This window comes from Equus caballus, chromosome 22 (assembly GCF_041296265.1).
Source record: "Equus caballus isolate H_3958 breed thoroughbred chromosome 22, TB-T2T, whole genome shotgun sequence".
Taxonomy (NCBI): domain Eukaryota; kingdom Metazoa; phylum Chordata; class Mammalia; order Perissodactyla; family Equidae; genus Equus; species Equus caballus.
This window is the reverse complement of record NC_091705.1, coordinates 45,730,479-45,756,227: the sequence shown is the minus strand read 5'-3', so window position 1 is coordinate 45,756,227 and position 25,749 is coordinate 45,730,479. Positions and strand designations below refer to the sequence as shown.

Below are 25,749 nucleotides of genomic sequence, written 5' to 3'. Positions count from 1 at the left end.
TCAGGTTTCATTTCCGTCCATATGATACCCAACTGACCCAGTGCCATTGATTGAAAATACTCTTTTTTACCTGTGCTCTGCATTGCCACCTTCGTCTTAAATCGAGTGTCCATTTCTGAACTTTGTAGTCTGCTCCACTGGTCTGTTTATCTGTCGTTGCACCAAGACCGCGCTATCTTCATTGCTGCGGCGTTGTCATCCCAGTCTTGGTATCAGGTAGGATAAGTGCTCCCACTCTGCTCTTCAAGATTGTCCTGGCCGTTCTTGGCCCTTTGCGTTTCCAAATGCGTTTGAGCGCCAGTTCGTCAATTTGTAGAAAAAAAAACCTGCTGGGATTTTCATAAGAATTGCATTGTATCTGTAAGTCAATTTGTAAAGAATTAACATCTTTACAATATTTGGTTTTCTAATCCTTCCATTTTTTAAGATTTTCTTAAATTTTCTGTGTGTGTCTATATACTAAGTTCACTCATTAATTTTAATAACTTTCCTGTGGATTTGTTGGGTTTTCTACATACTACGATGATGTTGTCTGTGAAAAATGATAGCTTTATTTCTTCCTTTCCTATCTTGTTGTATATTTTTAGTAGCTACCTAAACATTTTGCCACATGTATCATTCTGTCGTTTTATGTTTTTCCGCGGAACCACCAGAGAATAAGTTGTAGACGTCATGTTGCTTTTCCTAAACGCGGTAGTCGCTCCTTCTCCACAGTGTGGCTTTGCATGGGTTCAGGCATCCACTGGAGGTCTTGGAACGTATCTCCCAAGGATAAGGGGTGCATTTTTCTAAGAAGGATGTTCACCATTCACTTATGTAATCAAGTACAGTTATCAAAATCAGGGGATTTAACGTTGATATAGTGCTGCTGTCTAAGATATAGAGTTTAATCAAATTTTTGCCAGTTATCCTAATAGTGTCTTTTTTATTGGTGTTTTTGTTTGTTTTTTGGGTCTAGAATCCAATCCAGCATCATATATTGCGTTTAATTTTGGTGTTTCTTTAGTCTCCTTTAATCCCTAACAGTTCTCAGCCTTTCTTTGCCTCTCATGATATTGTTGACATTTTTGAAGAGTACAGATCATTTACTTTAGAGAATAAACTTACCAACGGTTTTTAAAAATCATCAGTGAGGTCTGAATTTTATATAATGCTTCTTTTACATCTATCGAGATTATCAATGGTTTCTCTACTTAAATTTCTCTTTTTTTCACTTTTCTTTAAAACTTCTTTTATTGTGAAATATAACACATACAGATAATTGAATAAAACATGCATGTAAAGTCTAAGGAATTTTTATGAAGCACATGCCCATGTAGCCATTGCTCAAGTCATCCCAGAAGTCTGTCCTCCCCACCATTCCTCATCACCACTTCCTCCCTACCAAGACGTACCCACCAGCCTGATTTTTATGTTAATCACATCTTTGATTTTCTTTCTAGTTTTAACATCTCAGTATCTACCTCCAAATAATGTGATTTATTTTCGTTGTTTCTGAACTTGAAATATATGAAGTCATATAGGGTGTGTTGCTATGTGGTTTTGCATACAGTTTTGAGTTTGTTCCTTTTCTAACAGTATTCTGTTGTTTGAATATACTGACATTTATCTATTTGCTGTTAGAGTAGTCAGGTGCTCTGGGTATTGTGAACAATTTTGCCGTGAACGATGTTGTGTATGTACCTTGGTCTGCGTTTCCGTAGGGCGTCTATCTGGGGAGGATTGCTGTGTGACGGGGTGTGCTGTCCTCTGCTTTTGTGACCACTGCCAGTTTTCCAGAGCAGTTGCATCCGTTTGCACTCTGTCTTTGCCCTGCTTTTTATTTCCCAGTTGGTCTTGTCAGATTTTAAAGTTTTAGCCAATCTGCTACTGTGGTAGTAGTGCTATTGCATTGTGATCTTAATTTACATCTTCCTTATTTATGAGTTTGAACACCTTTTCGTGTGTTTGTTGAACATCCGTATTTCTTTTTTGTGAAGTGCCTGTTTAAGTCTTTCGTTGGAGGGTAGGGGAAAGAGAGATTAACTGTTTTTTTCTTACTGATTTCTAGAAATTCTTTGTATATTCTTGATTTCAAACCTTTGTCAATTAAGTATGGTAAATTCTTTCATACTGTGGCTTGTGTTTTAGCGTTCCTTTTGGTGTTCTTTTGGTGACCAGAGCTATTTTCATGTGGTTAAATTCATCAACATTTTCCTTTATTCTTAGTGCATTTTGAAGTTTCTTTAAAGTGTCTTCCTTTACCCCAAGATCATAAACGTGTTCTTTTGTATTATTTTAATATTATTTAAATATATTTAATATTTAAATTTATTAAAAATTTAAAATATATTAAATATAATAAATCTAATATAAATTAAATATAATAAATATAAATTAAATAATTTAAGTATTTATCAAATACTTATATTAAATATGTTTAAAGTATATTATTTAAAATATATATTTAGTTTTTTTGTCTTTTACATTTAGATCTGTAATCTATCTAAAATTAGTTTTTATTCATTGTGTGAAAGGAAGGGTCCAGCTTCATTTTCCAAATTGCCATAATAGTACTTATCAAAAATGCATTGTTTCCTCAGTGCTGTGGGGTGCCACCTTTGTTATAATCCAGTATCTGTTTATGATAGTCTTTATCTGGACTGTCTCCCTCTCAGCCAATACCACACTGTCTTAATTGCTATAGATTTGTAGTAAGCCTTTTTTTTTTGGCAGGGTGAGGAAGGTTTACCTTGAGCTAACACTTGTGCCAATCTTCCTCCATTTTCTAGTATGTGGGCTGGCAGCACAGCATGGCTGCTAACAGGGCAGTGTAGGTCCGCGCCTGGGAACTGAACCCTGGCTGCCAAAGCAGAACGCACTGAACTTAACCACTAGGCCACTGGGGCTGGCCCTGTAGTAAGTCTTGATATTTGATCAAGTAAGACTTCTTATCTTGTTTTTCTTCTTTGATGTGACTTGTTATTCTTGGTCCTTTGCATTTCCATGTAAATTTCAAAATCAGCTCATCAGATTCTAATAAAGCAAAACACCTATTAAGATTTAGATTGGGTTAATCTATAGGTCAATTTGGAGAAAATTGTCCTCTTAACAATATTTAGAGTTCCAATCCATAAACGTGGTGTATGTATCTTTCCATTTATTTAGGTTTTCTTTAATGTCCCAATAAAATGTGATCATTCTCTCTGTAGAAGTTTTGTGCTTTTTGGCTGGTATATGTTAAAGGAAATCTAAGACATCATATCATTTTATCCAGTTAAAGACTTAAATCTAACTAGAGTATCATTATCACGCTCAACAAAATTAACAATAATGCATGCCTTCTGGTCTACCAGACTATGTCCCCTTTTCCCTGACTTCCCATCTACCAGTCTATGACCACCTTTCCCTTTCTCCGGTTTACCAGTCTATGGCCACTTTTCTCTGACTTCCAGTCTACCACTCTATGTTCACTTTTCCATGACGTTCAAAATGCCTTTTTATGGTTGATTTGTTTGAATCATGATCCAAATAAGGTCCCACATTTCATTAGGTAGATGTGTCTTTTTTGTTTACAGCTTTTTTCCTTTTGATCTTAAATCTCTTTTAATCTCTAGTTGAAGCTCCCTCTCATATTCCGTGTACATCATTTATTTGTTGAATGGGTCATTAGTCTTGTAGAATTTTCCACATTTGGATTTGTTGGTCGTTATTCTCATGGTGTAATTTAACACGTTCCTTTGTTCTCTGTAATTTCTGTAAACTGAAAGTTACACTTGGAGACTTGATTAGATTCTGCTTCAATTTTATTTTTAAACAATACTTCATATGTTGTTTTGTGTAATTCTTATTACAGAACATCAGGAAACAATATCTGGTGTCCTACTTTTAGAGATGTTAATATTGAGCTGTGAGCGCAGGTGTTCGATTCTTTCATTATAAAATTCCTCACCAGCATTTCTTCTAATGATTTTAATAGTCACAAATAATCACTGCTTAGATCTGTTATTTCATTATGTGTTTGAAAATGGTAATTTTCTTTTTATTGTCTGTGAAATCTGTAGTATGGCCCCATTTTCCATCCTGTTATTGGTTATTGTTGCCTTTTCTTTTTTTTCTTAGATAATTCTTTACAGAGAATTATACATTTTATTAGCTATTGCAAGGAAGCAAATTTTGGCTTTGATATTCTCTATTGTATATTTATTTTCTAGTTCAATAATTTTTGCTCTATTTGGTATTATTTTCTTCCTTGGAGTTTTTTGGTGGGGGGGAATTTAATTGCTGTTCTGTTTCTTACTTCTTGAGAGAGTTGCTCAACTCTTTATTTTTTTGGTCTTTCTTTTATAACATTTGCGTTTTACATTGTAAGATTACTATTAAGTACTATATTAAGTACTTTTAATTTTATTTAAGTACTTTTACTTTTAAGTATATTTAAGTACTTGAGTATTATGTTAGCTGCATCTTCAAGTTCTGGTATGTAATATTTTCATTACTTTTCAGTGTAAAGTATTTTTAATGTCCATAATGATTTCTCCTTTGACCAATGAGTTATTTAGAAGTGTGTTGTTTAATTTCCAAATATTTGAGGATTTTCCGGGTATCTTTCTGTTATCTGATTCTTAGTTTAAGTCTTTCTTGGTCAGAGAATGTACTTTGTATTATTTTTCTTTTTTTAAATTTGCCGAGATTTGTTTTATGGCTCAGAATGTGTTCTAACTTAGTTAATGTTCCATGGGTACTTGAAAAGAATGTGCATCCCAGTATTTTTGGGTAAAGTAGCTTATAAATGTCAATCAGGACAAGTTGATCGAAAACGTTGTTCAGGACTTCTGTTTGTTTTTTTTTTTTTTTTTTGAGGAAGATTAGCCCTGAGTTAACACCTGTCCCCAATCCTCCTCTTTTTGCTGAGGAAGACTGGCCCTGAGCTAACATCTGTGCCCATCTTCCTCTACTTTACATGTGGGACGCCTACCACAGCATGGTGTGCCAAGCAGTGCCATGTCCGCACCCAGGATCTGAACCAGTGAACCCCGGGCCGCTGAAGCAGAATGTGCAAACTTAACCACTGCGCCACTGGGCCAGACCCATGGACTTCTATATTCTTATTTGTTTTCTGTCTATTTGTTCTGTCAATTACTGAGAGAGGAATGTTAGAATCTGCCACTCTAATTATAGATTTATCTATTTTTCTTTTAGTTCTAACAGTTTTTATTTTGTGTATTTTGAAGCTCTGTTCTTGAGTGCGTACACATTTAGTATTGTTCTCTTCTCTTGAATAAATCTGTCTGTTCAGGTCTGACCCCATGGCCGAGTGGGTAAGTTCGCTGGCTCTGCTTCGGCAGCCCAGGGTTTCGCCAGTTTGGATCCTGGGCACGGACATGGCTCAGCTCATCAGGCCACGTTGAGGCAACGTCCCACGTGCCACAAGTAGAAGGACCCACAACTAAGAAAATACACAGCTATGTACCAGGGGGCTTTGGGGAGAAAAAGGAAAAATAAAATCTTTAAAAAAAAAAATCTGTCTCTTTATCACTGTGTAATGTCCCTCTTTATTGCTAAGTAATATTCCTTTTTCTGAAGCTTACTGTCTGATATTAATATATGCACTCCAGCTTTCTTTCGATTAGTGTTTGTGTAGTATATTTCTGTCCATACTTTTATTTTTCACCTATGTATGTCTTAGATTTAAAGTGTGATTATCGTAGAAGGCCATAGTTGCTTTTTTATCTAGTTTAACAGTCTCTGCCTTTTAATATGAATGTTTAGATCATTAAATTTGATGTTATTGTTGATATGGTTTGGTTTAAATCTACCATCTTGCTATTTGTTTTCTGTTTATCTCAACTCTTCTTGCTACTTTTCTCTTTTCAAGAAAAGTTAAATTTTTTTTTGTAATTCCAATCATCTCCACAGGGTGAGACTCTTAGAGCAGTGCTTCCGCTCCCCTCCCCTGTCTATTGTGCTCTTTTCCTACATTTCACATCTACACACCTCATAAACCCTGCAATACCTTGTTGCTAGATTGCTTTAGATAGTCAACTATCTTTTAAATAAAAGAAAGAAAGAAAATAACAATATTTTTTATGTTTGCACGTAAATTTTTTTTTAACTGTTTTATGCTTTTCCTTTCTTTTTGTAAAATGCCCATTTCCATCACGTATCCTTTTGTCTCAAGAACTTCCTTCAACAATTCTTGTTAGGGGGCCGGCCCTGTGGCCAAGTGGTTAAATTCGCGTGCTCCACTTTGGCGGCCCGAGGTTTCGCTGGTTTGGATCCTGGGCACTGCTCGTCAGGCCACGTTGAGGTGGCCTCCCACATGCCACAACTAGAAGGACCCACAAGTAGAATGTACAACTATGTACTGGGGGGATTTGGGGAGAAAAAGCAGGAAAAAAAAAAAAGATTGGCAACAGTTGTTATCTCAGGTGCCAATCTTTAAAAACAAAAAACAAAAAATCCAATTCTTGTTAGTACAAGACTGCTGTCAATGAGTTCTCACAGATTTTGTTTGTCTGAAAAGAGTCTTTATTTCACAATCATTTTTTTTCTTTAATTAATAGACTTTATTTTTGTGAGCAATTTTAGGTTTACAGAATCATTGAGCAGAAAGTACAGAATTCCCGTATTCCTTAACTGTCCAAGCATATCTGACTCTTCCAGACCTGTAGCATATTAATCCTGCTTATTTTAAAGTCCTTTCTGATTGTTCCGACATCTGGGTCCAATGTCTTCACCTCTCCTCGTCTCTGCCTGGCCCCTGCTCATCTTCCCTGCTTACTCCTCCGTGTTCTTCTTCTCTGTCTTAAGAATGCCATCGCTGTTTGTCATCATGGATTTCTTGCCTACTTTTCTTGCTTCAACTGTGAGATCCTTCAGGACAGGACCTGCAGCTTGCTCATCTTCAAGCTTCGTGCCCTGAGTCTAGAGCTAGTTGGGCTAAACTCATGATTGTAACTACACGAGTCGGTGAGGGAAAGAAGAGACAAAGGCAGGAAGGGTTAATTCCACAGTTATATTTTCAGGGAAGATTGCCATGTAAAATTGAGCCATACTCTTTCTTTATATTTTAAAAAATTCACAAAAATAATACCTGCTCTTTGAGTCATTTAGCAATTTCAGGAATTAAATAGTGAGAATTTCTCTCTCCACCACTACAATCTTAGGTCATGACTGTGAACAGTTCAGAGTATATCCTTCCAGACTTTTCCCTAAATGCGTATGTTATATACCAGTGTGTTTATGTGTACATGTGGTGCACATATTTTCATAAACATAATTTGGTGAGAAAGGGGCTCATACTATATGTAAAATTCTTTACCTTGTTTTTTCATTTAATGTATCGTGGGCACCTTTCCAACTCAGTGCATTATCTACAGGTACCTTTAAAAATGGTTGTATGGTATGCCCGTGCATAGATACATCATAATTTATTCAAGCTTCCCTCTTTTGATAGACATTTTGATTGCAATTCTTTGCCTATCAATGGCTGGCACGCTAGAGGGCTTACTGTGTGCCAGGTACCGTGCTATGAGCTTCCCGTGCGTGAGCTCGTTTAATCTTCACAACACTCTTCTCAGGCATGCAGGCTTTTTCTCTCTTCTTTCATTTCATTAGTAGAGCTGATGGTGAGAAGTATTGAGGGTGGTGCTTCTGGACTCTGCTTTCACTGTGGCCTCTTCGGTCATCCCACCGTAAAGCAGCCAGGTTTGCCAAAGCATCAGTTCATTTGGATCTTCAGCGCTCTCCTGCTCTGTATTCACTGTGGTGGGCTTGTCCCTGCTTCAGGGCCCTCTCTTACGCTGTCCTTCACTTTCCTTAAGAGGGCAGCCCCCTTGTGACCACTTGAGGCTGGATGCAGATCTGTCTCTTTGTTCTATGGCCCTAGAAGCAGATTGGGGATCTTAGTTGCTTGATTTCCCTGGGGAGGCTGACATGAATGTGGTCCAGTGAAATGTAATCAGGGACTTTATAGTGTCTGTTTCGACTTCCCTAAGCCTTCTGGCTGCCGGATCTCGACCTTTCATCCCAGGAATAGTGTAAGTCTCTCCAAGGACAGGCTTGAGTTGACGGATTCCTTCCTGTAGGATGCTGAGCCAAAAGACTACCTCTTTAAACTCTGCATTTCTAGTCTTCTTGGCCTGAAAATCAAGGTGGGTTTTGACTTCAGCTGATTCTCCTGATGTGTGACCAAAAGTGGTACGTGTTGTTCCTGGATTATCAGGTACTCAGAGCAGCAGGCAGAGGCAGGCAGGGGTTCCTTTCTGCTGGTTCAAAGAACCTTTCGGAAGTGCTTGCCGCTCTTCTCCCACGCCCAGGCCTCCAGGCCACATAGGCCACTGCTCCTCACACTGACTTTGCCCCTCATCACTGTCTTTGTTTAACACAGCTTTAGTGAGGCGTGTTTGTCATGCAATAAAATTCACCCACTTAAAGCGTCCAGTGAGACGAGTCTGGGTGAATGTACACAGCCATGCAGCCATCACCATTACCAAGTTGAACGTTCCCATCACCCCCTCATTTCCCTGTTGGCCGCTTTGCAGTCTGTGCTTCCCTCCCTCACGCTGCTGGCCCAGGCAGCCACCAGTTTGTGATGCTAAAGTTCTGCTCTTTTGGAAAATTTCATGTAAGTGAAATCATGCGGTTTGTGGTCTTTTCTGTCTGGCTTCTTTGACTTAGCAAACTGCATTTGAAATTTATCCCTGTTGTTACCAGTAGTTTCTTCCTTTTTGTTGCTGAGTAATATTTCATTGTATAGATATTCTGTGTTTTGTGTATGCATTCCCCAGTTGACAGACGTGGGCATTTTTCCATTTTATGGCTATTATGAGTAAGGCTACTATGAACATTTGTGTGGAAGCCTTTGTGTGAACATAGTTTAGAAGCCCTTGTGTGGATATATGTTTTCATTTAAATTGGTTAAATATCTAAGAGGGAATTGCTGGGGTCGAATGATAAGTATATATTTAACTTTGTGAGAGACTGCCAAATTGTTTTCCAAATCACCTGTGCTATTTTGCTTTCCTACCGATAACGTCTGTGGGTTCCTGTTGCTCCGTGTCTTTGCCAGCACTAGGTATTGTTATTATAATTTTAGTTTTTCTGGTGGGTTTAGCATTACTTCATTCTGGCTTTTTTGTTTTTTTGGTCTTTGTGTTTTGTCTTGTCTTTAAACTTTATTTTGAAATAATCTTAGATTTACGGAAGAGTTTTAAAGATAGTAGAGTTCCCTTCCACCTTTTGCCCAGTGTCCTCTAAGGTGGTAGTTCTCCAATGGAGGTGATTTCCCCCAGTGGACATTTGGCAATGTCTGGAGACGTTTTTGGTTGTCACATCATGGGGGGGTAGGAGCCGGGGGGACGTTACTGACACGCAGTGGGTAGAGGCTATTCGAGATTGAAATGGCCATCAGTGCCTCTTTGAGCCTTTTCCTTCTGCATTTATTGGTCACTTAATTCTCTCCCACTGTCATGAGACCTCTCTTCCAAATCTATCTAGGCCTGAAGAATCAGTCAGAAAAGGTGAAAAAACTTTTCCCTGTCCCAAGTGGACAGTTTCGACTTCCAGGGACCACCAGACTGGAGGATATGGGCCCTCTTCCTGTAGGATGTTGACACATCGGAATGACCATCTTTGGATGTTCCTTGCCAGTCTCTCCTCCCTCTGGACAGAAGTTGTTGACTTTCCTTTGATCATTGGTTGTGTTACCTGCTCTTAGCATGACGCCAGGAATCAGTGCACTGGCAGGCAGTGGTGCCCTGTAACCGTGTGGGTCATTTCTGTCTCCACAGTCAGATTATTGCCAGAGGGCTGCTTGATATCTTCCGGGACTTCAGTAACAATGAAGACGACTTCTTAACAGTAATGGAGATTGTGGTCAGATTGTCAGAAGATGCAGGTTTGTACAAGGATTGTATGCTTTTATTTTTTACTTCTGCATTTCCAAGAAGTTGTGTATCAACAATGGTAGCTGATTAGAAAAAACTTGTTTATTAATCAGTAAATTTTAAGCACTATACAACCATGAATGGATTTTGTCATGAAGAATGGGCATCTTATTTGGCATCGAATATCCTTATTTTTAGAAATTAGAGTGACTAATGGCTATGAATGCTATTTGCCTTGGGAATTAGGCCTCTTGTATTTCATGAGTTTTGCCAGACTATTGGTTGCTAAGAAATACCAAATCAAAAGAGGTCCTTTGGATTAGAACAATCCCAGTCATTAGTTTCCCTCACCTATGATCTTTGTAGGCTAGTCTTGATTTTTCTTTCTCTTTCTACCTCTCCATGACTGCTATCCTGGAAGAAAAGCAGACTGCCCTATGGTGGACTCTAAGATATTGTCGCTCCCTATCCACTCCCCCCACACGGTGAAGATGAGTAAGATGAGTGAGCAGTGGGGTTGCCAGTACTGACAGCTGCTCTCCACACCCCCAACTCTGCACTTATAATGACTAGTGAACAGCTTCAGAAAGTTTTGGGAATCTTAGGTTTGCTTTAGATTTTGATCATTTTAACTGAAAATAGAAAAATAAGCCTTCTGTATAGCTCCCATATTAGTTTAAAATATTCATATGAATATGACGCAACGCTTTTAAAGAGCCCCAAGTGGATGTTTTGAATCCTTAAATGGATTCTCTTGGTAAATGAGTCACCATTTACCGTGCTGAAGCAATTATATATTTGTGTTAAATTTAATGTGGTATATTGGAGCTCGAGCTGCTCTTTTGTTTAATGCTTTGCCTTAGAAATAATTGGGATGCGTGGATTGTGGGGGAGTGCATTTATGAAAGAATTATTTATAATGTATACATTCTGGCTGGAATTTAAATAAGCACAACCCACAGGTCTGGCGTATATGCCATTAGTTGTAATGGCTTTTGGATGCTGGCCCAGCATGCAGACTTCTTGCTCCCTCCTCGATTTATATATGGCTTGTTATAATAGAGTTGTCATTCTCTCTTCTTTTTATGTTTTTATATTGCGTTATGGCTTATTAGCTTTTTAAGCCTGTCTGTAGCATAAATACTCTAAATGGGAAATGATTTTTAAACTGCATTTGTCTAATTTCCTTGATGAAGTATTTTAGTAAGAAAGGCAGAAACTATCAGTATATACTATATAAGATGCTTGGCTTATTCTTATATAATTCTCTTTTTTTATTTTTTATTGCTGCAGAGCCCACAGTGCGGACTGAGCTGATGGAACAGATTCCTCCTATTGCCATTTTTTTACAAGAAAACAGATCAAATTTTCCACTGATGTTCTCTGAATATCTCATACCTATTGTAGTGAGGTACCTCACAGATCCAAACAATCAGGTATGGAAAAGTGCAACCTTGCGATCTCTGGAGCAAGTTCTCTTCAGTCTTATTTCAGCTGATATTCACCATTCAGAAAGCAGCATCCTAGAGTTAAGTGATTCAAGAACAAAAGGTCTATTTGTGCCAGTCCCTCTAGTCATGTGGCAAGATAGACAGCACTCATTCTTATTATCATGGGATATTTCTTTTTTTTTTTTAAGCTTTTGTTATGGAAAATTTCAAACACACGTAACAGTGGAGAGAATATTAAAATGAATGCCCACGTACTCTTCACCCAGCTTCAACTATCATTAACATTTGACCATTTTTTTCTCCTTTATCTTACCCAGATAAATCCAGCCCAGATAAAAGCATTTCCCAGACACCATATCATTTCAACTGTAAATCCTTTAATGTCGCTCTATAAGAAATATAGACGCTTGAAAAAAAAGTAACGATAACACCATTATCACAGGTATAAAAATTATCAATAGTTCCTTAATATTGTCTAGTATCTAGTCATTGTTTAAATTTTCTCATAAATCTGTTTTTTTGCAGATAGTCTGTTTATATCAGAATATACACAAGGTCCACACATTGCGTTTGGTTGATGTGTCTTTTAAGTCTCATGTAATTTATAACAGTTCCCCCTTCCCTGTAATTTAGGTCATTAGTCCTATCGGATTTCCCACATTTGGGATCTGGCTGATTACATCCTCTGTGTGTTGTTTGAGGTGTTTCTCTATTCCCAGTATTTCCTGCAATTGGTGTTTAAGTCTAGAGGCTCGGGCAGACTCAGATTTTTGTATAGTGTAGTGAGAATACTTTTTAGGTGCTGCTATGTTTTCCTGCTGCATCAAATCAGGGAGCACAAAGGCAGTGTCATCACTGAATTCAGGTTTTGTCAGCCTTATCTGTTCATTGCAGAGTTCCCCATCAACCTATGGGCAGCCATTGGCCATCGTTGCCTAGATCCAGGATTTCATTAGAGGATGTAAAAATATGATCCTCTAATTCCATCATTCCTCCTTAATTTAATAGCTGGACTTCTCCTATAAAGAACTTCCCCCTCAGCTATTTGGTAACCCTGGAAAACCTGTTTGCCTAGGGAAGATAGGATAAAAGCTTTATTTTTTCCCTTTATTTTCCAATTTCTAGAATAATTGGTTGGTGTCCTAATAATCTACAAAGGTTACCAATTAGGTTTTTAAAATTTCTTTGAGTATGATTATGAACTCCTGGATTTTAACAAGTTAGGTAGGTTTTAATCCATTGTAGTCATCATTCTTTTTGATGATCAAATTGTCCTACCTTTGACCAGTGGAGACCCTTCAAGTTGTCTCCTGAATCTTCTTGATCTAACCCAGTAGACTCTGACACCTCACCTCTGCCTGGAATCAGCTATTTCTCCAAGGAACCCTGGTTCCTTTACAAGGGAAATGATAATAAGAAACCAGAATCTGAGGCCTGGGGTGCTCGTTGCTACAGGATTGGTCATTGCCTCTAGTGGCAGAGCAATTTATTTTCTTAAAAAAGTAAAAATACTTCATGAGTGTATATTGATATTTCCAACTCAAATTTAGGATTATAGGGCTTTTTACTTGTTTGATTTTATATTTGTATCTTTTTTTTTAACACAGTACAAATCTTGCTTCTTAAGGGCATTAATGTATGTATATGTGTGTATCCAAAATAAAAATACCAGTAATATTACTAACAATATGATAGGATTACTGAATATAGTTTAAGATTTCTTTGTGTTTCTTTTGTTTTTAGGCTATCTCCCACTAGAGATGTACCGTCCTATTATTATTACTGTGTTCTAAAGTCACTTGCATTAACCCTTCTCTCTGTGGTTAAGCTGCCAAGTTGATACACAGGCTCATTTGTTCCATTTATTTTTTATATTTAGGAATTGCTTCAGTTTTTACATTTTTATTTAATTTAAATGGAATTATTCAAAATGTTTTTTACATGATTCCAAAGTCAAAACTATAAAACAAAGTACATTCAGAGAAGTCTGACTTCCTTCCCTATCCCCCCAACCTATTCTCTCCTTCCCCTATAGCTAACCATTTTTATTAGGTTTTAGTTTATTCTTACCTCTAAAAAATACACACAGGCAAATAACTGTAAGAGGATAGGCATATATCCATGTATTCTGCACTGCCTTGTCCCTTTCTCAGGTGCAAGATGACACACCGTACCTGAGGCTCTGCCCCCTGCCTTGCCCACTGGCTAGGCTGCCCTGGAGATCAGTCCATAGCAGTCTAGGGAAAGCTTCCTCATTCCTTTTCCTGGCAGTGTAGTACTCCACTGGGGAGAAGTATCAGAGTTTACTGATAGACATTTCTGACAGACAAAGGAGTTATTTCTACTGTTTTGTCACTTAAAAATTTTTGCAACAAGTAGCCTTGCATCATTTTTATTTGTGTCAATTTATTTTGGGGATGGATTTCCACAAAGGCTAGAAGTATTTGTAATTTTTAGTTATATGCCAAGTTTTCATTATTGTTATTTTCAAGAAATTCTACTGTTTTGCCTTGTATTTCTCCTTTGATCCAAGCATTTTTAAAAGAGCACTCACTTTTAATCGTTAAACAGTGTGATAAAATTAAATGTAATTTTCAAATAAGGAAAGAAGTTATCCTGTTTCTACTTTGCTAACATCAGTATTTTTATTATTTTTGCATTTTCTTCTCCAGGTGCTTACATTTTTTTCCACATGGGTCTAATCATAATGTGATGTAATTTTTTCTGTTCATTCATTTATTCAGTTTCTGAGTGCCCATTATGAGCCAAGCACAGTGCATCTTGCTGGGGATAAAGAGATGAGAAGGACAGATTTTCTGCCCCAGAGAGCTCATCTACATGTCGTAGACATTGTACATCTTCTTAATCTTCATAGTTTCAATTTTTTTGAATGCTGAGGTTTCTTTCGGTGTTTTGTACTATGGATGCAGTGAGCATCATAAAGCATGCGGTTATATTCTTCTATAGGCTTTTCTTTTCCCTTTGGATACATTCTTGAAAATGAAGTTATACTGGGTCAGGGGAGTTGACATTTCCCTGACCTTTGTCATATATCATTGCCATATATTCGATTCCAGAAGGGTAGAGGCAAGAACTGTGGTTTTGACCCCAGGCTCTAGCCTGCTGCCTGACACTCAGCCTGTGTTTGCTCAAGAGTTGTGTCAATGGCCAAGAGCAGGACTTCCCTGCTGTCAGCCCGTGCTGCAGATGCACTTCAACAGCCATCCCCGCTGCTCCCCGCTCCTGCTGTCACTCCTCCTCCCCTGGGGTCTCCAGAACTGTCTTAGCTCTGAAATCCCAAAGATAACCTTCCCCTCTGTCACCACAACTTGCCATCCTTCCTTCTGTCCCACCACCCTGAGCCTTCCTGCCCTGGAGGACTCTGGTTCCCTGCCTCCCATTGTCCTCCTGCCTTTACTTCCTGTTCTCCCTCAGCTGCTGCCTTTATCATCCCACCATTTCAGGCCCGTCCCCACCCTGCATTTTTTATCCTTTTGACAGTGCTTCCACCACACTGGCTCTACCTGCCCATCCCCAGCCCACGGGCTCCTCCATCCCAGGTTGCTGAGCTTGGTGCGGGGAGTCCCATCATGCATTGATTGGTGCCGTTGCAAATTTATGGATTCCAATCACAGCAGGACTTGCAGCGCTGCTTGGCAATCCTTTTACTCGTCCCTCATCAGCTGCTTTTCACATTATCCTTGGCAGCTCTTTGAGACCTTTGCCACTTTGATCAAGCCTCTTCACCTCACCCTGTCTCGCACCAAGCAGGTGACCTTGCCTTTTACTTCACAGAGAAAATGGAGGCCTTCAGTCTTCATCCGCTCTTCCAATGAATGGAACCACCATCTCCTTTGTTCAGTTCCCCAGAGCCACAACCTGGGAACCATCAAAATCCTTCCTTCTTTCACCTCCTGCATCCAGTTAGACCACGCCATGTCTCTTTTGTTTCTATAATAAAAACGTAACCCCTTGAGTACACCCCCTTCGCCAATCCTGTCGTCTTTAAACACAGAAATATGATGAAGTCATATCTTACTGAACGTTCTTTGGACTCTTTAATGCCATGAGACAAATCCCAGACTCCTGGTTGGGCTACCTGTCCCCATCCCGCCATTGACACTACAGGCATCAGCCCAGTTCCTGTCATTCTGCTGATGCTGACCTCCTTGCTCCTTCTGAATGCCCCTTCTCTCTTAGTCCTGTCAGTCTCTACCTCACTTTAACAGATGCCAACCCTTCCAGATATCCACACTCTTGGGTGCTGGGAGTGCCTGAAGGTCCCCAGTGAGTTAGGATTCTTAATTCGATAAAGATGCAGATTTTTTTGCATGTAGGAATGGGTATTCCAGGTCCTACTCAGCATCTGCATCTCAGGACAGCTTGTCTTTCTCTATTCGTCATCAGGTACTTTTCATGGCCATTGAACATGCAGTGACTTGTGAGGTATGCAATTCACAAAATCGGGCATGGTATCAATATTATTACTGTGACTACTACTACTGCTAACAGCTGCCATTTCTTGAGCTCACTGTGTGACATGCCATGCTCCAGGATTGGCATGGATTATTTTATTTACTCTCGACCACCTTGTGAAGGATGGGTATGCTTGTTAATTCATCCTTGTTTCAGAGGTGAGGAACCCGAGGTGCAGAGAAGTATAGGCATGTGTGTTGGGAGCTGCTGAGCTGGAGAAGGAGCGCAGGGTGTCAGGTCCCATTTCATGAGGTTCATCTGTTGTATGCTTTGGGATTGCCCAGGCTCTACTGGATATTGTACCCAATAGTTTCTCTCCTATTCTGGGCTCTGAGCCCCTGACTGTAGGAACTAGATCTTATTTTATTTATCTCTGTGACCTAGCACATGGTCTGGTACCTGGTATATTTTTAGTAAAGATTTGTAGAACTAAATTGGCTGTAAACTCTCCATTTGGTAATGTAGCCACATTTCTTCAGTGGTCCTAAGCTACTTGCCTTCTGTCTCAAGGGAATGGATGTCTCACTGCCTTAAGTCTGAGGTCTTCATTTCCTTCTTTGGTCCTGTCTCCTTACGTTTTTGCTTATTTTTCCAGTGTCTCTCATTGGCTTTTCTCTTTCAATTACAATCATGCCTAAGTCTCCTCTTTCTGTTCCCTGGCCTTGACCCTGAGTTCCCCACCACTCCTTTCCCTGAGGCCAAGCTTCTTGCAGGAGGAGAGGACTCTGTGCAGCCTCAGCCCCTACATGGGCTCCCTTTCAGGTGTAAGCCCCTGGTGCCCTGCAGCCGATGCCCCCCACAGCCAGGTGACGGTATCTGGCCCCGGACTTAACTAATCTCAGTGTGAAATCCAATGTTTTTGTTTTTTCAAAGATAGTTTCAGTTTTTAAACTATCCTGAGATATTTTAATCACACAAGAGGTTTGTGTAGTAAAGACCCGTGTATCTACTGCTTATATTCAGCAAATGTTTGCGTGGTGCAGTTTTGCTTCGAGCTTTTTTGTTTTTATTTCTGGGTTATGCGTATGGTTGAAACTGCTCTGTGCCCCTTCTCGCCACCCTCTTCTCCCTTCGTCCCCTTCGTCAGAAACTGCCATCCTGCACTTGGTGTGTCGCTGCCCATCCAGGGTTTATAGTCACACCACTTACGTGAGTGGCCCTGAAGAAGAGAGTGTCTTGTTTTGGGTGCTTTAAAGCCTTAGAGAAATGGTGTCAGACTGTACTCTCCATTCTGCCGCTTGCTTTTATTCCTCCGTTTTTAAGATCTGTCCACATTGATGCAGAGAGCTCTTGGTCACTCATTTTAACTGTTTATGGTATTGCATTTATATTTTTCCCACAATTTATTTATCTATCCGGTGTCTTCTCTTCTTTTTACTCCTTTGCTTGATCCATTTGCACCATGTCACTGTTAACTACTTTTAGCTTTTCGAAGAAACCCTTCTTGGATGCCCACTAGGGTAATGTTGCCTTACCCTGGCAATAGAGATGAAAAGGTGACCAGGACATGTTCTCTGTTTCTCCTGGAGCTCATCATCAGGCAGATCTGGACTGGGATTGTCTGAACCTTCCTTCCCTTGGCTTCTAATAATACGACCTCAGTAACAATAACAGTCAGCATTTACTTGGGGCTTACTGTGCCCCTGACAGTGTTCTAAGACCTTTACGTAGATTAGGTCGTTTCATCCCTGCAGCCACCCTGTGAGATGGGTCCTCCTAGTGTCCACTTTACAGATGAAGAAATGGAGGCTCAGAGAGGCTAAGTCCCTTGTCCAAAGTGGCCCAGCTAGTAATTGCAGAATGCCGATGAGGGCGCAGTGTTCCAACCACTGCAGTCTCACGTGTTGCGTGCTTACGTGTCCTCTCAGCCGCTTCCCTTCCTTCATGCCTGCGTCTTCCCTGGTCTCTGTCACTAGCCCTGGTCCTTGCCTGCCCTTCAGGGTGTTTTCTGGTCTTTTTCTCATGGTGCCAGGATCCCCTCAATGGTCTCATCTGCTTCCATGGGCCTAGGGGCATCCACGTGCATGGGAACACCAGACTACTGGCCTTCACCTGGGTCTCTGGAGTCTGTGAGTTGCTGACCTCTATCTTCGCAGCCCAGGAGTGGCTCTCCCTGGAGATCTACCGTGTCGCATGGAGCTCAGACTCTCCAGCGCCTGCACCTCTCCCTACCCTCACTCTTGGTTCTCCTTCCATTTTCTCCATCTGGTTAATGGTGGCCTGAGGCCAAGACCCCAGAGTCAACTTTGATTTTCTATAATCGTCTTCAGTGACACACTCAACTCTCTTCCGCAGTGTCTTTCAAACCTGCCCCTCTGCTTTCTTTCTTTTTTTTTTTTTTTTGTGGGGAAGATTAGCCCTGAGCTAATATCTGCTGCCAATCCTCCTCTTTTTGCTGAGGAAGACTGGCCCTGAGCTAACATCCATGCCCATCTTCCTCTGCTGTATATGTGGGATGCCTGTCACAGCATGGCTTGCCACGTAGTGCCATGTCCACAGCCGGGATCTGAACTGGTGAACCCTGGGCTGCCAAAGTGGAACGTGTGAACTTAACCTCTACGCCACCGGCCCCCTGCCCCTCTGCTTCCTGTCCTCTACCCCCCAAATCCATGCTTGGGTCAAAGCTGGAAGCTTCTCTGCCTGGGAGCCCCTCACCTGCTCTCTCAGCTTTCAGAACCATTTGAGGTTTCTAAACTGTCACCCTCAGTGAATCCATGTCTGATCTTGTCACTCTGCTTTGCAACCCTGGGGGCTCCCCAGTGCACCGGAGGTCTTGGTGGTGCACTGAAAACCTTTCCTACTCCGACCTCGGCTGGCCCTCCAGCCTCCCGCCCCACCACTCCGCCATGCTGCCGTCCGTTCTTCTCACACATCTCCAGGCTTCACCTCTCTGTATCTCTGAGCATGCTGGTGTATGAGCATCGCTTGGTGTATTAGTGTCCTGGGGCTGCCATAACAAAGTACCACTCACTGGGTGGCTTAAAATGACAGAAATTTATTCTCTCACAGTTCTGGAGGCCAGAAGTTGAAAATCAAGGGGTTGTCTGGATTGCGCTCACTCTGGAGTCCCCAGGCTAGAATCCCTTCCTGGCCTCTTTCAGCTACTGGTGGCTCCCGGCTTCCTTGGCTTGTGGCTGCATCACTCCAGTTTCTGCCTCTTTCTTCACATGACCTCCTCCTCTTCTGTCTTCTCCTCTTGCCGTTCTCTTATGAGGACACTTGTGATTGTATTTAGGGCCCACCCTGATAATCCTGAATGCTTCCAAGATCCTTAACTTAATCACGTCTGCAAAGACTGTTTTTCCAGAGAAGGCCACATGCTGAGATTCCAAGGATTTGACATGGACCTAACTTTTGGGGGCCACCCTTCTGCCACTCTTGGCAGGTTTCTGACTGCCTTCGACATCTGGCTCCACGTCTGCTCAAGGCTTCCCCTCCCTGCTTGGAGCGTCCCCCCCAGCGCTGCTGCCTTCTGGCATTCTCGGCCATCCTGGGATTGGGTCAGGTAGTGAGGTGGCTGGTGGGTCTGGCTCTTCTGGTCTGTGCTCCTCTCGTGTTCTCTGCTCCTGGCATGTGTCAGACACTCAGTGAGTGACAGCTCAGAGTTGTTGGGGGCTTTTGCTGCTTGTAGTTGGGCAGCAAGTCCTGTCCCCTGTGCCAGGGCAGCGCCTTTTCTCTCTTCGCCCCCTCCACTGGGATTGTTGGAATAGCTCCTTTGCTGACTTTTCTGCCCTCAGTCTTTCATCACCTCCAGTTTGCTTGGAACACTACTACTGGAATAATCTTTCTAAAATACTGTTTTCATCCTGTTAGCTGTTCGGAATCTTTAATGTGGGGTTGCCTTCGTGGCTTCAGTCTCCCGGGCTAGCCGTCTTTGATCACCTGCTATCCGCTAATCATCTGCGACTCTATCTACACACTTCTGGGTCCCATTGCGATTTTCTTGCCTTACCGTGATGAGCTGCATATTTCATTACTTGCTCTATAAATTGGAATTTCCTGTGCTTTCATTTCCCCAAAGATGGTCTCTCTCCAGCTTCTGAGGATCCCTCTGAGCTCTAGTGCTTGCTCACCCCATGCAGACTGCGAAGAACAAACAGGTCCTCAACCTTCCTCTTCTGTGGACTCAGGAGTCTTTGTTTTCTGTGTCCCACCTTGTGGGGATTCTTCTCTGGGCCCCTGCCCTGCTGCCTTCTATTGCAGCATCCATAATTCATGCCCGGGTGTGGTGTGCTGGGGTTTTACAAAGCAGCTGGAGGATGGCACTGTGTTTTCCAATCCCTGTGCCTGTGGAGGGAAGATGCGCTCTGTGTTGTCCATATGTGGCCAGGTCCTGAGGGTGCACGGAAGGACAAAGGACAAATTAGGTATGGGACCCACCCTCAAGGTTCACTCTTGGCAGTGGGGAAGACAGATGGCAATGTGTAATCATACAGAAAAAAAAAGATGTGTGTGTGTGTATGTGTAGAAACCTGGAATGGGAGTTGTGCAGGAAGAGTGCAGGGCACTGTTAGCATGCAGCTGGGGGACCTGATCTGACTGGGCTCAGGGCAAAGGGATGCTTGGCCTGAGAGCAGAGGAATGGTAAGAGTCAGTCAGGCAGAGGAAGCGGCATGTTCTAAGGCCTCAGGAAGGAAGTGCGACCAGAGGGCCCGAGACCTGTGTGGTTCACGTGCGCCGCAGGGCTGGGGAGGCAGGGCCAGCTTAGCGCTCTGCTGGAGGAGTTTGCTCTTGATCCTGACAGCACCTTGCTTCTGTATTTCACCTTTTGCCGTTTTTCCTCTTCTAGGTTAGAAAATCAAGTCAGGAAGTGCTCTTGATTCTTTTGGAACAAGATCTCATTTTCCAGCATGATATTGAAAACAAAGTGTGTCCAATCCTGCTGGCGCTCTCTGCCCCGGACAGTGATGATGAATATAAAGCAGAGGCTGTGAACGTGAGTCTTTCCGGCAATGACAGCCGCGCACCTTGGGGGACTGCCCCATAGCTTGGCGTGTGAGTGACTTGAAGTATCACATGCGCTCGATGTTGGCCAGCACTGTTCCCATAAGCAAGGTGGCTGGTGACTTGACCTCGGTCAGAGAAAGTTCATGGTTCAGATCTGAGCGTGTTTGGAAGTGATTCTCCTTATGTCCCCAATTGTCTCATGAAGGCAGAGCTTGGGAAATTGGAGTGATTCGGGTAGAGTTGTGGCAGCTGGGTTAGACTTCTGCTGGGCAAGATGCTGAGATTTATAGGTAAATCCTTGAACCTACTTGAATCATGGACCTTGTTTCCCAAAGTAAGGAACCCAGGCTGGTATGGAAGATGATTTTAGGTGGTGCTTGGACAATTAAAAAAAATTTAGTAGACACGTGTGTCTATTTTATAGATTAGGACGAGTCTAAAGCAGGTATGTCGGCAAATATGAAAGCATCACTCTGACGAACGTAGACATGGGCAAAATGTTTACAGCAGTGTGGGAAATACTGTGTGGAGGTATTTGTTCTCATGTCAGTTAAGGTATACAATTAAAGGAATAGTATAAAACCTAAATTTCTTCTACTTTTAATAGTCAATTTTGCAACGTCCTTGGGTTTGTAAGGTTCTGTCCTTGTTGTGCAATGATCGTACAATCAAGGACTTTCTACTTGCTTCTGGGACCCTTGTTCACAAACTGGCAGTTGATGAGCCAGTGCTGGCTTTCACGTGTCGCCCTTAGACCAGGACTCCCCAGCTTGTCCTAAGGCCTTCTCTGTGGCTCAGGGGGAGGCTGCCCAGGGCCCCCTTGTTTGCTGGTGCGGCTGCCGCCTCCACCTACCTGTGCAGGTGATGCTGCGCAGCACAGCCCTTTCCATTTGTGTCCAGAAGTAGGAGTCCAGGAGTATTCTACCATTTCAGGATAAATCGTGCATAAAGATTTAAAAAATCATAAGCCTTAATTATGAGTACAGTAAGATATAGAAGATAGTTGTTTTCTTGGTTGGAAAAAAATGATGGTAGAGAAAGGAATTTTCTTTTTCAAAGTGCAGAAACATACACCACAGAGCTAAAAGATTGTATTACAGCATCAGAACATTTGGCAATTATTCTTCATTTATGTAAAAGCTTTCTTCAACTATGAGTTAAAGGTCTGGCTTTTTAAACTAATTTAATTTTTGCATATTCCATATGTTTATAAGATGAATCAGGCTGAAGAATAATTGATTATTAAAATTCAAATTCTCCAGGGTTCTTTTATAAATTTCAAATTTCTCTGTAAGAAATTAAATTTATTTTGCAAAATGAACCTGGATAATATCATTTAGCTGGGGTATTTGGCAGCTGAGCAGTGAACTTTGCCAACTAGATCTTTTTTTTGTTTGAAAGTTGGGCAGGCGAGTTTCCAAGGTTACAGCTGACAACCAAATATCTTATCACTAAAGACTGATAATCCTATGACAAATAATGCTCAAGTCATTTTTGCATGATTTTTATTTTGTTTCCTTTCCAACCACTCCATTCTTGTCAGCAATATTCTTCTTCTTCTCCTTTTTTTTTGGTGAAAATATTTGGAAAATATAACAAGCCTTCAAAAAGCTCTCTCCACAAATCACTTGCAGAACAAATTAGTTCACATCGATTGTGTTTTTCATTCAAAGTGAGTTGCTGATGTAATTACTTGAGTGTATAAGCTTTCAAATGTGGCTGCAGAGAAGCAAAGGGGTCTTGAACCCTCCCCAGGCCAAGGCACACCTGTGTGTCGGGGTATTTCTGGAGGAGCTCCCCTTCTCTGCCTGTGGACCCCTGATGGAAGCAGGATTGGGAGCCTTGTCTGGCCCGTGCGTGCTTTGGTCAGATTCAGAAGATGCTCTGTCTTCTTTCCTTGGAGCCTGCAGGCCAAGGGGTCTTGGAAGGGACTCACTCCTTGGGCATCCAGAGTTGCAGAGCACAGAGGGTGCTGTTTTCTTTTTAGCTAGGAAATGACAATATGGGTAGAGAGTGGATTTCATTCTTCAAGGAAAAGACGGCCACATTTGTGATTTGCTGAGCTCCCCAAGGAGGGCAGGGTCTCATTTAGCTGGTCTGTGAGTGACACACCAAACACTGCAGGCATCGACGTGTACTTGTGAGGAGGTCGTAGGTGAGAAAAGAAGCAAATTGTGCTGCTCCAATGCCCTTGTGTTTTGGGGCTGTCTTTGCAGCCATATGGTGTGAATATTGCTACATCTGTATGTACATAAACACACACACTCTCAGAACAGTGCCGTTTTGTTTTGAAGGAATTGCTTCTCTCTCTGAGGAAACTGCCCGCCTCCATAGACAAAATGTGCATCTATTCATTAGACTTTTCATTCTCACTGGAAGTTACAATCATTTGATTCTGATGCTAGCAAGCCCGGCGCATACATGATTAGGAAAATCAAAGATAGCCAACTAGATATGTCCTGGGCATTTTAAAATTGAGTTATGCAGTACCAATTACATGTTGGTTTCCTCCATCCTGGTTTCTCACATACATATGCATTTTGTTTTGTGAAGTCTTTCTAGATATGCCAGGCAACAGGAGTGTCTTCTTCCTTCCTGCGTCAGAAGGCTTAGTTCATATCTGTCTCTATCATTTAGCGATTGAATTGTGAACTTGGTTTGTTTGTTTATTTCTCCTTCAAAATGGTGAGCTTCTTAAACACAGCTGTCATTCTGCTACGGCACCCAGCACAGTGCCAGGCCCAGAGTCAGTACTGAATAAATGCTGGTTGTTGAATGAATGGATCGGTAAAAACTGGAAGTGCTGTATCCTGTAATTATATCTAGACAGCATAAACAGGCCACTGGAGACCAATTATAATTCCTCTTGCTTGCAGGAAGGCCATTAGCATTCTGAGATTATAACTAATTGTCAGAAGCCTATTTTTCTCTCCCAACACGTTTTCACATTAAGGCTTCCTCATTTTTTGTCGTCATTCCTCTTTTTAAGCTCATTTTTATTTGTGCATTTATTTAAAAAGAATGTTGTGGTTATGTGCTATAAAGAATAGTGGGCTCCAAGCAACTAAGTGAAGATCGTCATTCCATACAAGTGGTTCCCAGGGCCACAGGAATATCATTTCTTGTCACTTGGTGTGCTGACTTTTAATGAATCTGAATTTGTCTTATATGGCTGGTAATAAGGTCATGTGGGTGTGGCAGATGGACAGGGGTGGATGGAGATACCGGGCACTAATCTTTAGTTGCCTGTTGCCCTGGATACGGAGGCCTTGTGTCCTCATTTATTGTGGCTGTCACAGTACACAGCTCTGCCCAGCATCAGATCAGAAATATGTGTCCTCTAAGTTTGGAAGACTTTTCCTCATTCGTGTTGTGGGGATCATTTCCCCTTCCCCTACTCTGGTTGGTTTTCTTTGCCCTCTTGTCAGCTGTGTGCAGATTCCAAATGCAATGGAGGGTGCACTGCTAACCCTGGACCTTTTTCTGCTGTAAAAGGGCAGTGCTGAGTAGTGGGAAGAGCAGCCTGCAGAGACAGGAAAGCCCTCCCTCCCTCCCTTCTTTCCCTCCTTTTCTTTTTCCTTTTTGGGGGGGAGTGGGAGAGTTCTTTAAAAATTTGGGGGAGGTGATTTTTAATTTGTTTTTAATTTCAAACTTGTAGAAAAGTTGCAGGAATGAACTGTATACCTGTATCCAGATTCTCCAGTAGCTTATATTTAGCTCCATGTGTTTTATCATATTTTCCCTCTTTCTACACACGTGTGCACGTGCGCACAGACACACACACACACACAGATATATACATACACATATGTATATATATTTTTCTGAGCCATTTGAGAGTAAATTGGAGACATTGTGCCCCTTTACTCCTATATACTTCAGTGTTTATTTCGTAAAAACAAGGAATTCTCTTTTAAACAACCTTAGTACATTGGTCAAAATCAGGAAATGTAACTGATACAGTGCTAATATCTTATCTGCAGTTCCTGTTCAGATGTTGTCATTTGTCCAGGATCACACATTGCACTGAATCATCATCTCTCTCTGCCTCCTTTAGTCTGGAACAGGCCTTGAATCTTTCCTCGAATTTTGCGACGTTACCACGTTGAAAGAGGAGAGGGCAGTTCTTTGTGTTAGTCTGATGTTCTCTCATGATTAGATCAGGCTCTGCGTTTTCGGCAGGATATCACAGAAGTAATGTATTCTTATGTTTCACAGTAGGAGGCCCAAGGCTTCAGCTTCTCCTGATCTTGGTGCTATTAACTCATGACTTAGTAGATAGGGTCGGTGTCTGCTGAGTTTCTGGGTACTGCTTTTCCCCTCAGGAAGTATTAAGGGGAGTTACTTTGAAACTATGTAAGGATGCTTTTTGTTGAATTTTCACCCACTCGTATTGGTGTCCATTGATGATTCTAGTTGACATTCTACTGTGAAGAGTGTTCTCTTCATTATTTGCTAACATTTGGTTGGTAATTTTCACATCTGTATTCAAGAAGACTATTGTAGGCAGTTTTTTTTTTCCCCTATTATGTTTTTGTCAGGTTTTAGAATCTGGGTTATTCTGGCCTCAAAAAATGAGTTGGGAAGTACTCTCTGCTATTTTCTGAAAGATTTTGTTTAAGACTGTTGTTATTTTTCCCTTAAACATTTGTTAGAATTCACCAGTAAGACCGCTGGTCCTAGAGTTTTCTTTGTGAGATGGTTTTTGATAACCGATTCAATTCAGATATGGGGCTACTCAGATTTGTTATTTCATCTGTGTCATTGAATAAGTTGTGTATTTTAGGGAATTTATTAATTTCATCTAAGTTGTTAAATGTATTAGGATAAGTTTGTTTAAATATTATTTTTTTTTGGTGAGGAAGAGTATCCCCGAGCTAGCATCTGCTGCCAACCCTCTTCTTTTTACTTGGGGAAGATTGACTCTGAGCTAACATCTGTGCCAGTCTTCCTTTATTTTGTATGTGGGACACCACCACAGTGTGGCTTGATGAACAGTGTGTCAG

General features: G+C 41.3%; 1 protein-coding gene across 17 annotated transcripts in view; it reads left to right on the top strand.

The window, feature by feature from the left end:
- LOC100056167 (serine/threonine-protein phosphatase 4 regulatory subunit 1) overlaps nt 1-25,749 on the top strand; it is a 78,212-nt gene that overhangs the window by 28,682 nt on the left and 23,781 nt on the right. For 11 of the 17 annotated variants that reach the window (XR_011430841.1, XR_011430843.1, XR_011430842.1 and 8 more), the window contains 3 exons: nt 9,774-9,880; nt 11,163-11,305; nt 20,586-20,732. Coding sequence is in view for 14 of the 17 variants with exons in the window: in XM_023626799.2 (XP_023482567.2) it covers nt 9,774-9,880; nt 11,163-11,305; nt 20,586-20,732 (397 nt within the window). In the remaining 3 variants the exon portion in view is untranslated. The remainder of the gene's footprint in view (nt 1-9,773; nt 9,881-11,162; nt 11,306-20,585; nt 20,733-25,749) is intronic. The other 6 variants (XM_023626801.2, XM_070247277.1, XM_070247279.1 and 3 more) reach the window with 1 other exon arrangement.